Genomic DNA, 15,495 nt, shown 5'->3' on the forward strand with positions numbered 1-15,495 from the left:
TCACTCTAAGCAAAAATAATATGGTCCTTGCCATCAGTACCTGATGCTGCGGGCCATAAAAAATCAACTGTAGAGAATTTATAAAAATGTAATTGCATTTCATTGAGAAACATAAGTATTTGAACCCTCCTGCAGGATGAATCCATAACAGAAATGTCTCCACACAGGTTTGGTTTAAGAACAGATTTTAATGTCACGAAATACTGTCAGCAAAATACAAAAAGATGCATTTGGATGAAAATGTAAGTCTGTATCTGAATCTGGTGCAGACTTGACTCTAATCTCAGCTGAGTAAACTGTAAAGTCCTTGAGGTGACGGTTGTTGTGGTGAACGTCCTCAGAGCAGCCGCACAACCTTTAATAAGATAGCAGCTGAAACATGAAAATATGAAAACACTGAAAAAAATAACTACATGTAGATGTCGAGACACGGCTCTGATTCAGATCCTTTGGTCCAACACCTTCAAAAATACCCTGTATTTGTTTGGAAACGTTTCGCTTTACAGTACGACTGCAAAAAAAAAAAATCAGAAATATTACCTGGAATGTACTTGTTCTGTCTGAAATGTCCTCATGTTTTCAGTAAAAAGTCTGAGCATTGTGTTAAAGGAACTTTTAAAGGTAAGCAACTTGTACAGATTTGTCCTTTTTTTTTTTTTTTTGGCTCGTATAGTTTTTACAAAGTAATATCTGTCATTTCTGCCTGCAGCAAAGATCCATCCATGTGGAACCTTTTGCCTGCTTCACAAGAACCCAGTAATCCAGAATGACTACTAATGTTTGCAATAATGACAAAAAAAATTTTTTTTTCATCTATCTTTTAAACCCTGTCTCTCCTCTCATCCTGTGAGATTCAACATTTTTAGCTAGAAAATGGCACAAATAATCAAAAACTAGAAAAGTTCCAAACTATTAAGACATTTCCATATTTAAATAGTCATTTTTTAGGATCTTCAGAGAGGTGGCTTTTGATTTTTTTTCTTTCCTTCACAATTCTCCATTATTCCATATGGCCACAAGGGGGCAGTGTTCCTCTTTGCAACATTTTTCTTGAACCAGAAAAGCAGCAGAATGCCCTTCAATTCCATCAGTTCATTTGATCCATTCTAGAGTAAATGTTCTTTCCAAACATCTGGAGGTAACAGCATCAACAAAAACTTCACATTGTAAGAACAGCAGCACATTATGTATAAAAAAAGAAACAAATCCCACCTCAGATTAGGTCCCCTTTAACATTCATTCAGATGAGAGTATTCTTAAATAAACAGCTCAGAGTGCTTGTTTTCGTAGGTCAGAAGTCATTGCAGGGGTTTTTACTGACCACCTCCATGAGGAGAGGTGAGATGGTGTCGGGCTGGATGTCCTGGATCTGCAGGATCTGTTTGCTGTACTCCTCCGTCATCGATCGCAGCTCCGTTAGGCAGGCTATGATTTTCGGGTAGAGCAGGCTGAAACGGGAAGAACCACAAAGGTTAAAAGGTTTGACGCTGGGAGTGGAGTCCACGTCTTCACTCACCGTTTTCCCGGGTCTGTCCGTTTGCAGTCGATCCAGGTTTTCAGAGCCAGAGCCAACTTCTCGTGGATCTTGTCGATCACCTGGTGCTCCTGCACGCCCGCGCGGTCTGGAAGATGGAAGGACAAACGCGTCTCTTCACACCTGCTTCCTTCCGGTGGGTGAAAGTCTAGAATTGAGCGGCGTTCTGACTGTCGACGAACGTGCGGCAGTTTCGAAGGTTTAAACATTTACAGGGCTGGTTAACGATTGACTGGCGAGACCTGGGATGAACCGAGGATTACCTGGAGAGAACAGAGACAGGGCCTGGATGAGGGCGTACTCCTCCTCCTGCAGGTCCAGTTTGCGCAGCGTGTGGTGAAATTTAAAAAGAGGGTCCAGCAGGAACGGCTGGAAACCCGCTAGAGAGGAAAGCAGAGGAAAGGAGGTCAGCCGAATGTTTACAAGGGAAAAAAAAGTTAAAATTGCTTTGAAAATGAGATATGAATTCATTAAAACTATATTTGAAATCCAAATGGTGTTTTTAACATGTTCTTGAGGCATTTCTCTGATGGAGGACATTTATTAATTGATTTTTTTTGGTATTTATTTAATCAAATCAGAAGCACATGAAGAAAAAATGCTAGAGATCCAGACGACTTCATTCATCTACGTCTTCCTCGTCACCATTTTTTGATCCTCTCATGTTAGCTTGAGGTGTGAGGGGCTGTAAGCTAGTGCAAAAGCTTGTAAACAGAGAGCTCTCAGTGACGAGGAGGGTAAAGAGGGGACGGGGTTGCTCATGTCAACAGACCCGCCCACAACTCAGAGATGATAATCTAATGAACTACCGCCGCTCTGCAGACATTATGTCCTATAGAATGACACGTTTTTGTATTTTGGCTAAAAAAGGCATAATCACAAGTAAAAGACCACTAGGAACGCTTGGAAAATAGATCCAAAGATGATTGGAGCGGATCCTTCAAGTGTTTTCTGATTATTTACTTTTTTTTAAGAATTTTACTACTGAAAGTTTCTTATCAGTTCAGGTTTAATTTGACCAAAATACTTCAGAAGTTATATTTAAAATAACATCCATCCATCCATCCATCTTCTTGACCGCTTCATCCCTTTCGGGGTCGCGGGGTGCCGGAGCCTATCCCGGCCACTGATGGGCGAAGGCGGGGTACACCCTGGACAGGTCGCCAGTCTGTCGCAGGGCCTCAACCACACACCCATTCACTCTCACATTCACACCTAGGGGCAATTTAGAGTCATCAATTAACCTATGAAGCATGTTTTTGGACGGTGGGAGGAAGCCGGAGTCCCCGGTGAAAACCCACGCATGCACGGGGAGAACATGCAAACTCCACACAGAAAGGTCCCAGCCGGGATTCGAACCGGGGCCTTCTCGCTGTGAGGCGAGAGCGCTAACCACTTGCGCCACCGTGCAGCCCTTAAAATAACATTTTGAAATTTAAATAAAAATAAATAGATTTCGCGCACATGTGTCAAAGTCAAGGCCCGGGGGCCGGATCCGGCCCTCCAGGTAATTCTACCCGGCACTCCAGATCATTTTATTTTATTGTTATTAATGGGCAGATGTTATCTTGCGCTTATTTCTAACTTGTACATTTTTGACAAAATACATTTTTATGGAGTGTAAAATATTGAAAGTTATTTAAAGTTTAAGTTGATTTATTCTGGAATAATATTCCTGCTTTTTTTATTCATATTTATGTTGAAAAGTGACAGTTTTAAAGTTTTAAAAGTTGACATTGTGTGATTTTTTTTAAACTATTTTGTCAATTACAAAGATTTTTTAGTCTGTTTTGGAGTTTAGCTAATATTTCAGCTACATGCTAGCATTATGGCTAATTTAGGCCTTTTTTGTTGTTGTTGTTTTATGATATTTTGAAGTTTAGAAATTTTTTAAGCTACGAGGTAGCTGTTTTTGTTAACCTAAGTTTTTTTTCTTTTTAGATTTTTTAGGCAGATTTGGCTTTTAGCTAATATTTTAGCTGGCTATCAGCTTCAGTAATTTCAGCATCTTCAGCTATAAGTACTAGCATCTTTAGCGGCCAAATTTAGCTAACAGCATTCAAACTAGCATTATTACAGGTAATGCTAAATATCTAGTCCATAATTATGTTAAAAGTTACGGTTTTAGTTTTAAAAATGTAGTTTTAAAGTGTTCTATAAATGTTTATCCTCTTCCGCCCGTGTTCTAAGGTGTGTTTTGGATTTTGGCCCAGATTGAGTTAGGCTGTATTCTTACAGTGAGTCCATTGGTCCGGACCGAGTTCTGAACCTTACATTTGATCTGAATTTGGACGTCTACCAGAGATTTCTGTTTCGAACTAGAGCCGATAAACAAAACCATGTGACTAAAGGTCTCTTCAGTCATTGGTCAGGAATTACGAGGGTGGCAGGTTCAACACTTTTTACCACTACTTTGTGTTAGTGAGGAGATATTTGGTATTACATTTCAAAGATGAGTGTTTATGACATACCGGCCCAATCAAAATTCTTCCTTTCTCTCTACTACTTTATTTAGCCCTCCAAACGAAGAGTTATGGAAAAATAGTGCCTCAGAATCACTTCACTTGATGACATCACCAATAGTTGCTAGTCAGTTAGCTTTAGCGCGGAGCTTCCAGCGCTGGAATATACATAACAAGAGCGTTTTAATTACTTGAAAAAGGTCATACTACTACAAAAAAAGTCATTAATTACATTTAAATGTAAACTTCTGTGCTTCAGAGAGTGAAGAAAAGAAAGTCGGAGCTAAATGGAGTTCAGTCCGATTGGAAGCGAGCAGATGGGTCAGAGAGCAGTTCCTGGTCCTGGACCAGGATCTACTTGGTGTATTTAGACTGAAAAGTGTTCTTGATTATCGGGGAAATGAACTTTGGTTCACTTCAAGCGATCCAAATGTGCCCAGTCTGAAAACACCCTTAAAATCAAACACCAAAATCTGACGCCATAATGGTTATAATCGCCACTTTCCATGGAGAAATGTAGAAGTAGAGTCTTAAAAACAGCAGAATTATTACATCAAGCCTATTTTTACTCCAACATGTTCGTCGTGTTCTCGGTATCTCTGATGTTTTCTCCTTTCACACTTGGTATGTCCCAAAGGCCTCACATTCTTTAGCTGCATTTTGATGAGTTCTTCTTTTAATAATAATAATAATAATATTATTTTCTCCTGTTCCTTTTCAGACAGAGATGTTGTTAATGAAGCCAGGAATAATCTGCAGGATTCCACAGATTATGATTTGTTGTTTCCCCATTTTGATTTAAAGAATTTCAAATTAAAAGCACAGGAAATAACAAAAAAATAATGATGTCAAATTCACACAGGAAGAGAACCTTTCTCTTTCTGCATAATTTGAGTTTAGTTATTACTTTCCATGCTATTATATATTATTTTGTTTTCCACCCCCGTTCTGAACAGAACAAACTGCATGGCTTGTGATCACACCATTTTATTCTGACGTCATGCTGCTTCCTGTAGGTTTTTCATTTTTGCTTTGGTTAAATTTGATTTTTTTTTCTGCTTTTTTTTCAGAAACGTTTTCTTTGGCCCAACGGATCTGCTGTGGACTGTAAGCTTATTTGCTTACCTGCTGATATTTGTTTAAGATAATGCAAACCGTGACGGAATTCTTGTTTATTTCTGTGCTATTTGTCTCTTTTAGAAGTTCGGACAGACATCGTACAGAAACATCAGAAAAAAAGTAAAGGAGTTAAAATCCTCGGGTCCGTCTGTGTTGTTTTGGAAAGTCTGGAGAAGCTCCAGCTGATCCGAAAAGCCGCTTTTCTGGTCAGGCGAGTTTTTCCAGTCGTTACCTGTAACCTGCAAATGATAACTCTGTTCTGGGGGAGCTTTTCTTAACGTCTGTGTAGCTGTTCAGTGAGAAAAAAAGTTTGTTTTTTGTCATTTTAATAACAGATTTAACAAATTCCTAAGAGGGGAGCACACAAATGTTCAATATTTTTGTACATTTTACATCAAAGTACTGGCAGAAAGCTTCTATTTTTAGTGTTTCATGGAGGGAAAAAGGTTTAAAACTTCTAAGTTACAGGCTCTTAAAAAGCCAGTGTGTGGGTGTTCCTTCACATTTAAATCAGACTTTTTTTCCCTTTTAAGAGCTTTTGTTGTGTCAGTGCACCACAAATGGCACACACTTCTCTCTCACGACTAACTTTTTGGTTTTTATGACCCACTTGTTTTAAGAGCAGGTTACGTTCTCTCTGCTTAGCGTGCCTGGAGCACTCAGAGATCCACAAACGCACACTTTGTGTGTTAGATATCAGACAGAGATAGACGGAGAAGGTCTGAGAGTGAGGCAGCAGTGAGGCCGGGGACTTTCCTTCACAGCTGCCAGCGTTTTTGTCGTCTCACCTCGAAAAGCGTCGTGTATGCAGTAAATGATGTTGCCGCATTTCCACTGGTTGGTGGCGGTGTCGAACACGATGTTGAAGCGGATCTGCATCATTTCGAAGGCGGCCCCCTTCAGCAGCGATATCTGGTCCTCGATGATGACCGTCCTGCGGGAGACGAGCTCGATGTGAAGTTTTGTTCCAGACGAATCGGTTTTTCCCGCTGACGGCATATTTACCGGAAATCCTGAAGGCTTTTGGAGAAACGGATGACGTCCTGGATCATGTACGTCGAGAGGTCCACCAGGTGTGGGAGAAACGTGAAGATGAAGCCTCGTTCTTTCCTTTTGCGATCTTCTAGAGTTTCTGAGGATTCACAGAGGCCGGAGGAGGAGCAGGACAACGAGTGGGTCGGTGCTGCAGGCTCGCTTTGGGATTCCTCAGCCGCAGGTTGACCAAAAAACGGGCAGCTGGTCACGAGGTGAGACTCGTGCTCGTGCTCCTCCAGGAGGTCTCTGTCCATGGGCTGAAAGAACAAACAGTCAGACGAGCTCTAGAACCGGCGATGAGCGCTCCGCGGCAGACACTCACGAACCCTGAAGCCAGTGAAGCGGGAGAAGCCCGAGTCGAAGGTGTTGCGGTGGCCGCGGACCAGCTCCTGAATGAGCTGCTCCTGCTGGGGGGAAATCTGTGCAGAGGCCTGATGCATCTTCCTCCTCCTGATCCGGGTTCTCCTCTGCAGAACCTCCTCCTCAGACATGACCACTACACAGAAACCAGAACAGATGTGATAAACAGAAAGGATGCTGCAATAAAAAAGAAATTATTCTACTAATAAAAAGATATTATGTGTCAAAAAAATTCATGTTGCAAAATAAAAAAATTATACTGCAAATAAAAAAATGATGCTAGAAATAAAAAGAAATGTTTCAAATAAAAAAAAACGATGCGTCAAAAAAAAATTAATATTGCAAAATAAAGAAATTATACTGCAAATAAAAAGAAATTATGCTGCAAATAAAAATAAATCATGGTTCAAATAAAAAGAAATGATGCATCTAATAAAAATAAAAGATACAAAAAAAAAGAAAAGATGCTTCAAACAAAAAAATACTTCAAATAAAATTGAATTATCGGGGAAAGCAAAGTCAGTAAAAGAGTAAAATATTCACTCTGGTATTTTTTCAAAAGTCTATTCATCCAAATTACTAGATCAGGGGTCACATGCCACATTCGCCATGAGGAGGAAAAGATGGTGGCACGCGGTGGTGTGACAACAACAATCGGCACTTGATCTGTCATCTGTTTATATCTTTGAGATTTCAGAAAAAAAAAAATCGTGTTCAAGTGACAATCTCCCCGAACAATGAGCTTTTTTCCCCCAGTGGCGTCATAAGGAAAGGCTCCACTCACGCAGAGCTGTAGCCCCGCCCCCTTGTATAAACACCAACGCTTTTTTCAATAAAACGTTATAATTTCACACAACGTACTTTACTGTTTGTGTCTGCGGTGAAATGAAATTGTTGTAATAATTGTTGTTTTTCGATTTTTGAATTTCTACCAAAATATGTTAAATAACATTTTACAGGTAGCAGGTAACGCTACGCTCACAAATGCCACCGCGTGAATCCTTCCCCTACGGTTCCTCCTTCCATTTGTAGGGCCGTGTTGAGCTTTAGTGGTGTCCGAAATTGTTTACTGAGGGGAAACTGTAGAGACTTCCACTCTGTTTAAAAAGGACTTAAAAACTGGTTTATATCACAACAAACACATCTACATTGAATTGTTTGAATTGCCAGCCACACCCTGTCCATTCTGGGCCACCTTTGTGTCTTTTATAAATGTTTTAATGTTTCTTACTGTGTGCATTTTATTATTCTTATATGTATTTTAACAGTCTTTTTTTTTTTAGGTTGACAATTTTTAACACCCGTCCAGGGACTACAGGTGAAAATGGCTTTTGGGCTAATTCTGGCGCATTGCAGCGATGCTACTGATGTGCACTGTCCCTGTGAAATAAACTAATAAATTAATAAAGCTTAAGGCTGTGTATATTAGCAGCTACGCGCCAACATAGATATCTATTGATGTGATCATCGAGGGTTAATAACGTTTTCCATAACTCTCCGTTTGGAGGGCTAATTCTTGGGGAAGGGAGAAGAATTCGGATTCGGCAAAAGCCTTCCTATGAGCATTTACTCTTTTGGATAAATAGGAATAGTCTTAACCCTTTTTCTAGAAAACCCCCAAAAATTGCAAATCATTACACCACCACCTTCGTGCCTCACAATTGGTTTACCTTTTTTTTTCCACAAACTTCAGTGACGTTTTATGGCTTTTATTGTGAAACAACCTCTAATTAGCACCTTCTAGATCAGATCATGACTTACTTTCCTTGCGCATGCCAATGGCCTGGCATTTCTGGAAGCGGCAGGCTTGACAGGACCGGCGGTTGCTTTTCGTGATGATGCAGTTGTTCAGGAACGGACACTGGAGCTCAGACGACCTCTTTATAGCACGTCTGGGTTTATTAAAAGATAAAAGAAAAATCACTCCGTGACATGCTAGAAATGATAGGCTAGAAAAAACAAAACTTAAGAATATTTGAGTCAGTCTGATAAAAATAAATACTAATCTTACACTTTTGAGGGTCAAAATAAGCAAATTTCCAAAAAGATTCATAACTTGAATTGGTCAGAAGAATATTAACCAAAAAAGTTATATGTTTTTTCCTTTAAAAAACTATAATATAATTTTTGTTCAGGTAAACCGTTGAATCAGATCCATTTTGAATCATTTGAATCTTATAGTTTGACAGCAAACACGTTCAGTAGGGACTAATAGGGCATGTCAGCAGAAAATCTCGAGGATTTGCGACAAAGATCTCAAACAATAAAAGAGAAAACAGCTGCACAAAGTGGAAAATCCCCCATTCTTGCTTTAGTCTACAACAAAACATCATTCGTCATCATTATGATATTCTAAAAAAAAAAAACACAACACACGGCTGTTTGGCCAACTTTAAAGTTCTTGTGTGATATTCTTATTTTTAAGGGACAATCTTTCAATTTTTTAGAATTCTTATATTTTTGAAAAATTCTAGTCACATAGATGGCTATTTTATATTGAAAAATGTGCCTAATAGGACAGAAAATAAGACTTATTTCTCTTAAGATTCAGTTTTTGCAGTGTAAAAGAATTTCTAAATATGTAAACATACAAACTTTTTCTTTTTTTTTAAGAAATCCATTCACGTTTTATGGTTGATCCAGGTCAACACACTAAGCATGGATCATCTGATCTCCAGGTTCTCCAGTCCAGATCAGCTGTTTCTCCGTGATCTGGTCGGAGGAATCTTCCTTGACCAGAGGTCTGCAACCTGCGGCTCCAGAGCCATAGTGGCTCTCTGGGTGAAGAAAAATAAAATAGTTCTATTTTAGCAACATGCTAATGTTTTTGCTAGTTTGTTGCCTACTGGGGGTTTTAGGCTAATTTAGAGTTTAGCCTTTATTTTAGCAAGAAGCTAACGTTTTTGACTAATTTGTTTTCTGAATAATTTTATGCTAATTTGGCGTTTTGCTAATATTTTAGCAAAATGCTGATGTTTTCAGCTAATTTGAATCTACTGAAGTTTTTTGGGATAATTTAGATTTTAGCTTCTATTTTAGCAACATGCTAACATTTTTTACTAATTTAGTTTAGTGAGGAATTTTGTATGCTAATTTGGAGTCTAGCTAATATTTTAGCAATATATGCCAAAAAATTTTGGCTAATTTGTTATCTAATTGGGTTTTAAGGCTAATTTAGAGTTTAGCTTTTCTTTTAGCAACATGCTAACATTTTTGGCTGATTTAATTTACTAAGGAATTTTATGCTAATTTGGAGTTCAGCTAGTAATTAAGTAACAAGCTAGATTTTTCACTAATTTGGCCTCTTCTAAAGGTAAAGGTAAAGATACGGCTCCTACTAGATTTTGGTAGGCAGAAAACGAGCCCAAATGGCTCTTTTACTGTTAAAGGTTGCCGACCCCTGTCCTAGAGCACGTTTAAAACACCTGAAATCCAGCTGAAGGCCAATTCCCCTTCCTTTCAGGGTCAACCCCTAATCCTTATCTAACCACACTCAGAGTCAAAGGATAATTGAATCTGCTTGTATCCATGATCTCGTTCCTGGAGCCATTAACCAGAACTTGTGACTTTGCACAACCTGTTTTTAATCAAGACTGGTGAACCTGTTCACCTGGAGCAGCCCCTAATTCCCACAACTGACACTCTGATGACTCACTTTAAAACAAGAGGTGACTTTGAACCAGGAGACTGCAACCTTTAACCCTTAAAGAACCATTTGGATCGATGTCAAACTGACCACAACCCAGTGGGGGTCTGACTTCACCCTTCAGGAAGTTATGACACTGACTTGAATTTATGTTATTTTTACTATTAGGATAAACATAAATTAACTATTATTTTTTTTCTTGTGAATAGAGCATAAAATGCATTTTTTTCTAAAAAAGAGACCCTGTCCCACATTAGATCATCCTGCTGCAGCAAAAGCAGCAGTAGGTAGTATAATGTCAGAAGGGATTAAAAATAAGAAAACGTCATACATGTATAAACCTAAATAATCAAAACGACATCAAAGCTAATTTATCCCTGACATTTTTTTTTTTTTTTTTCAAAAATAGACAATCCGAATCATAATCTGCACACCTTTTACGGCAGTTTTGGTAAACTACAAAGCTGCACCAATGGATGCATTGCATTATGGGTACTGTGGTCGAGGAGTGATTCATACAGGCCTTGTACTGTTTGTGAGTGAGTTGAATAAACTTTGACTTATATGACTGTTTGTTTTGTTAATTGTGCCTTAATGTCACAAAAATGTTTACATTTTAAGGATCCAAAGATGTTTTTAAAAAATTATTGTTATTAAAGGGATTTATACAAATATACTCCTTGTGTGTCAGAACCCCTATTGTAACTGTAAAATATGGCTAACACAAAACGGCTTTCAGCAAGTAAAGAAAAAGACTTTAGTCCCTGCAGAAACTATGGCCTAGAAATAACACGTTTATTTTTATTGTGACTAAAAATGATATAATCATAATTAAAAAGACCACTGGGAATGCTTTTAAAATGTGTCAAAAGATGATCAGATTGGGATTTTAAACAGCCAACAACCCAAACCAGTCTCATTCCAGTTTACAGGCTGCTGCAAAAGCCTGGTGGAGCATCACCACAGGAAACGCCAAAGGGTGTCCTTTCAGCTGCCTGTTCAAAGTTCACAAAGCTGCTCTTTTGTTACACACGCAGGATTTCTTTTGTTTTTAAATCTCAAATGCGGTTCAGCAATCAAACAAACCCATATCATGTCTTTTTTTTTTTTAAAGCAGAGAACTTCTCCACCTTAATATGTTTAAATGTTGGAGAAGGTTGTGTTTGTTTCTGCATAAACTGGTTTAGAGAATATATATTTATAACTCTTACCTGAAGAAGCCTTTGCAGCCTTCACAGGTCAGAGCGTTGAAGTGGTAACCCTTGGCCAGATCTCCACACACGCCGCACGCTTTGGGCTCCTCGTCCTCGGTGACCTTCCCGTCTTCATCCATGTCGTCCTCATTGTGCACGTTCAGCTCCTCAAAGTCGGTTTGCATAGATGCATCTTTCCTGGTCATCCTCGCTTCGACATCAACAGAAGAACGTCATTACATCCATGTTTCAACAACTATTCATCCTACAAATTTCATTCAAATCTGAACACGGCTGCATTTTTATGAACATTTTAGTTAAAAAATGAAATAAAAATGAAAGAAAATGAGCAGCAATTTTACATCATTTCTCACTCCATGCAATATATTGAGAAAAAAAGGTAATGAGGCACTATTCTTTATGAATAAAGACTCAAGACTAATAAATCTCCTTTTTTCTCCCTCCATCTAAGATCAGCAGGAATCTGGATTGAAGTGATTCAGAGGAAAAGAGCAGCACAGCAGTGCACAGTAATTATGTTCTCTAAAGACTAAAATAGTCACTCTTTATATTACAAACGAGATAGACCTTTTTGAATTTTGGATTTTCTTATTTAAAGTACACCAATTTACTCAAAAATGTCAAATATCCCTTCACAGGTGTCAATAAAAGGTGATTTCAGCTCAAATCTATATTAATATTTAATTATAGCAGGAGATGAGAAAGTTATTAGTTATTAGTTTCAGTGAGTTCCTCTGTTTCCACACGTGTCATGCACGGAGAGTTTTTTCTATCTGATAGAAACTCCAGGTTAGATAACCCGGCAGTTGCTAATCAGGGTTAATGGACTCACCTGTCGACTCCAGGTGTTGACTCCAGGTGTTGACGGCAGGTTCGGTCCGGAAGTCCCTCCTCGCTGATCCCACCAGAGTCTGGACTCGGAACGAACCAGGTAAAGAAGAAGCCGCGTCGTTTTCTGGTTGGACTTGTTGACTCTTTAGAAAGGGGCTGGTTGCTACAAGTATTTCTGGCTGAAGGCGGAACTTAGCCCCGCCCACTTCGATTACATTCTCTATTTAAACATATTTTTGTTCTTACACAATTTTATTTATTGTTTATTCATATAGTTATGATGTTTTTTTTCGTTAACAAAGAAAACGTATTTGTTTCCTATCTCAACATTAGACTGTTGTTCGATTTGGTTTGACGTTTTACTGCCCTCTAGTGGTCATGTTTGAAATTGACTGTTACAAAATAGCATCATGTTACTTTTTAAGTGTAATTGATTACTTTACGTTAGTAACTAAGTGGAAAAAGTAATTAAGTTACTAATTCCTTAATTCCAAAAGTTGTCCATTAATCGTTACTTTATTTTTTTCCACTTTTATACAAATTCTCAAGGTAAAAAAGAGAGTACAAACAAGATATCTTTAGGAAATCCACTAAATAAACGCATAAAAGCCATACACAACCAAAATCAAGTTTTTTTTTAGCAAAGGTCATTAATTTCAACACATGAACACGAGACAATGTGCATTGTATAGTCGCCTATAGTCTAGTCTTTAAGTGCTTTGATTTACCATAATTCTTCAATTGTTTATGTTTAGTTCCATTGATCGCATTATCCATTGAAAAGTTACGGTATGTTAAAGATTGTGTGTTAAAGGGTTAATAAAAAAAAAAACTGTCAGAGCCAAGTGTTTAAACAAATTAGTTTTATTATTCACTGTTGGTTTCACTGCATCAAAATGTGAATAATAATGTTTTTTTAGTCTAGAAATTGTGATCTAATTACCAAAAATTTAACTGTAATTCCCAATGTTACTCTGTTACTGACGAAACTACAATATTACATTACTTTCTAATTAATTACTCCAGCACTGGTTTTAAGGAGGCATTAGCTTTAATTTTGTGGTGGAAAAAATTAGTTTCTTCTTAGCATGAGAGTGAAATAATATTAAAACATATCTGTGTGCTGATTTTAGGCACCAAAAAAAAAAAAAAAAAAATCAGGAACAGGCTCTAGTTTTTTTGTTATGGACAATAAAAACTAACTATTCTTTAGTGCAGCGGCGTCCAAACTTTTTCCAAAGAGATCCGGTAAGATGGAAATGCGTGAGGACCAACCCATTTATCTGACATTTTTTTTTTCAACTATCTTCATTTAAATGAACTATTTAATGAACATTTTATTGCAAACCATAATTTTAATTTCTTACCATAGAACAAATTCATCTAAATATGTATTTTTTCTCAAAAATCCCTGTCAATTTGTCCATTTTGACACTGTTGTAGATGGGATGTCTCGTCTATTTGCGCTTCTTCATGGTGAATAAAAAAATGTAATTTAGCCAAACACAGTAAAGAAATACACACAGTTTTTAGAAAATTCTAAAATTATATTGATTTTATGAAGGGACCCTGAGGGCTATTGGATATTTAAACAGGGGGCGCATTTGGCCCAGTGGGCCACACTTTGGACATGCCTGTTTTAGTGTCTTAAACAAAGTAAGTTTTAGCTTATTAACTACAGTTAAACAAAATAATCAAGCAGTTTGCTGTTGCTGGAGCATTGTGGTCGATGTTAACCTTAGACCTATAAACAGTGCTAAAGACCCACTCCAATGAAAATTGCCTTGTTTTTATTTTAAACATGTTTCTGTAGCTTCTTTTCTGATGATGGACGTATGTTAAATTCATGTATGTATTGTACAATCATTAAAAGTGGTCTTTTTAAATTATATTTATGTAGTTTTATCAAAATTAAAACAAGCCTGTGTTGTTTTTTTTAAAGACATATTTTCTGCAGAGCAGCAGGAGCTCTTTAGAAATTTACCTGAGTTGTTGACTGTTGACACAGAAGTGATTTCCCATCATTCCTTTGTTTACACTCTCTCCCACGAGCCTCACAACCGTTTTGAGCCAGATGGCCGCATAGATGAAGGAAACAAAGACGGATCTATTTGTCTGCTGGTGGATACGTCGGAAGTGGAGCAGAGGGGAGACTTTAGCTCCGCCCACGGCAGCAGCTGCAATATAAACCTGAGCTTTTTCAAAACGCTGGTTTTTATCTGCTCCTGATCCAACACTGAATAAAGATATACTCAGAATCGTTTTCATCCTAACTTTTATACGTCATAAGGAATATGCTACACGAACATGTTAAACACCAAAAACGCGATTTTTCTTGGAGTGAGTCTTAAAGAAAGTCTTTATTCAAGTGGTTGTGAATCAAGAGATGAAAAGATGAGTTTGGAAAAAGATTGTTTTTGTGACGTAGAAAATACTCTGTGCGGGGCACAAGCTCTAAAGCATCCTTTTGTAGACAATAGATCCATGTAAGTCTTCACTTCCTTGTCCAAGCTGGCATCTGGTTAAACTGTACGGCTGGTTAGCTTCAAAATGCTCGCCATTTTGGTGCACTGGTAAGTTTGGGGCTGTGAGGAGCTGTAAGCTAGTGGGAGTGCATGTAAACAGATGGATGATGGGAAGAGGAGAGGCTTACTTCACGCCAAGGTCCCGCCCACAACTCAGAAGTCAATTTCTAAAGAGCTCCTGCCACTCTGCAGAGACTATGTCCTAGAAAATTTTAATTATTTTGACTAAAAATGTAATTATTTTAATTAAAAGACTACTTGAGAACGCTTTTACAACACATCAAAATCCTTTCTGCTTTTGTTAAATTCCAGAGATCAATAAAGATTATTCAAAAATAAAAATTATCAAATGCTCCTATTAGGCTGTTATGCCTATAAACCTACCAGAAGGAGGGATTATTTAAAGTTTTTATTAAGGAAATTTCCCCAAACTAAAATAAACTAATTTGAGCCAAACATCCATTTTAGTTCAAATCTCGTGTTTAAGAATGACTTTTGATGATTAAAAGATTGTGCATGAGACTGTAAAAGCTTGTGGCTTCTCTGTCAAAACTCTCAGCCACAGCGACATATCAATTTTTTATGAATGAAAAAAAAACGACTGTTGACTGAGATCTGCTGTTTTACTCAGTATTTTTAGCACATTTACTGGTTGAGTTTGGTTGCCGTGGTGACTGTCATGTCTCCAGGTTTACTGGGGGTCATGGGGGGGAAAGCTTGTTGCTTGTTGTGGATCACTTTCACACGTTCTCATCGTTTCTCGCTGTTG

The 15,495-nt window shown here is 37.9% G+C and overlaps 1 protein-coding gene across 2 annotated transcripts; it reads right to left on the bottom strand.

The window, feature by feature from the left end:
* Positions 1-168: 168 nt before the first annotated feature.
* nr1i2 (nuclear receptor subfamily 1, group I, member 2) lies at positions 169-12,335 on the bottom strand. 2 transcript variants are annotated; one of them, XM_024286521.2, is made up of 9 exons: positions 12,203-12,335; positions 11,368-11,560; positions 8,272-8,402; positions 6,477-6,646; positions 6,121-6,407; positions 5,904-6,049; positions 1,798-1,914; positions 1,517-1,622; positions 169-1,448 (listed from the first exon to the last, which is right to left on the bottom strand). In XM_024286521.2, exons 2-9 carry the CDS (start codon positions 11,553-11,555, stop codon positions 1,292-1,294), a joined length of 1,302 nt encoding a protein of 433 aa, XP_024142289.1. In that variant the 5' UTR covers positions 11,556-11,560; positions 12,203-12,335; the 3' UTR covers positions 169-1,291. The 2 variants fall into 2 exon arrangements, with proteins under 2 accessions (XP_024142289.1, XP_036065493.1); XM_036209600.1 differs by lacking the exon at positions 169-1,448 and having other exon boundaries at positions 1,570-1,704.
* Positions 12,336-15,495: the final 3,160 nt, after the last annotated feature.

This window comes from Oryzias melastigma, linkage group LG21, assembly GCF_002922805.2.
Source record: "Oryzias melastigma strain HK-1 linkage group LG21, ASM292280v2, whole genome shotgun sequence".
NCBI lineage: Eukaryota > Metazoa > Chordata > Actinopteri > Beloniformes > Adrianichthyidae > Oryzias > Oryzias melastigma.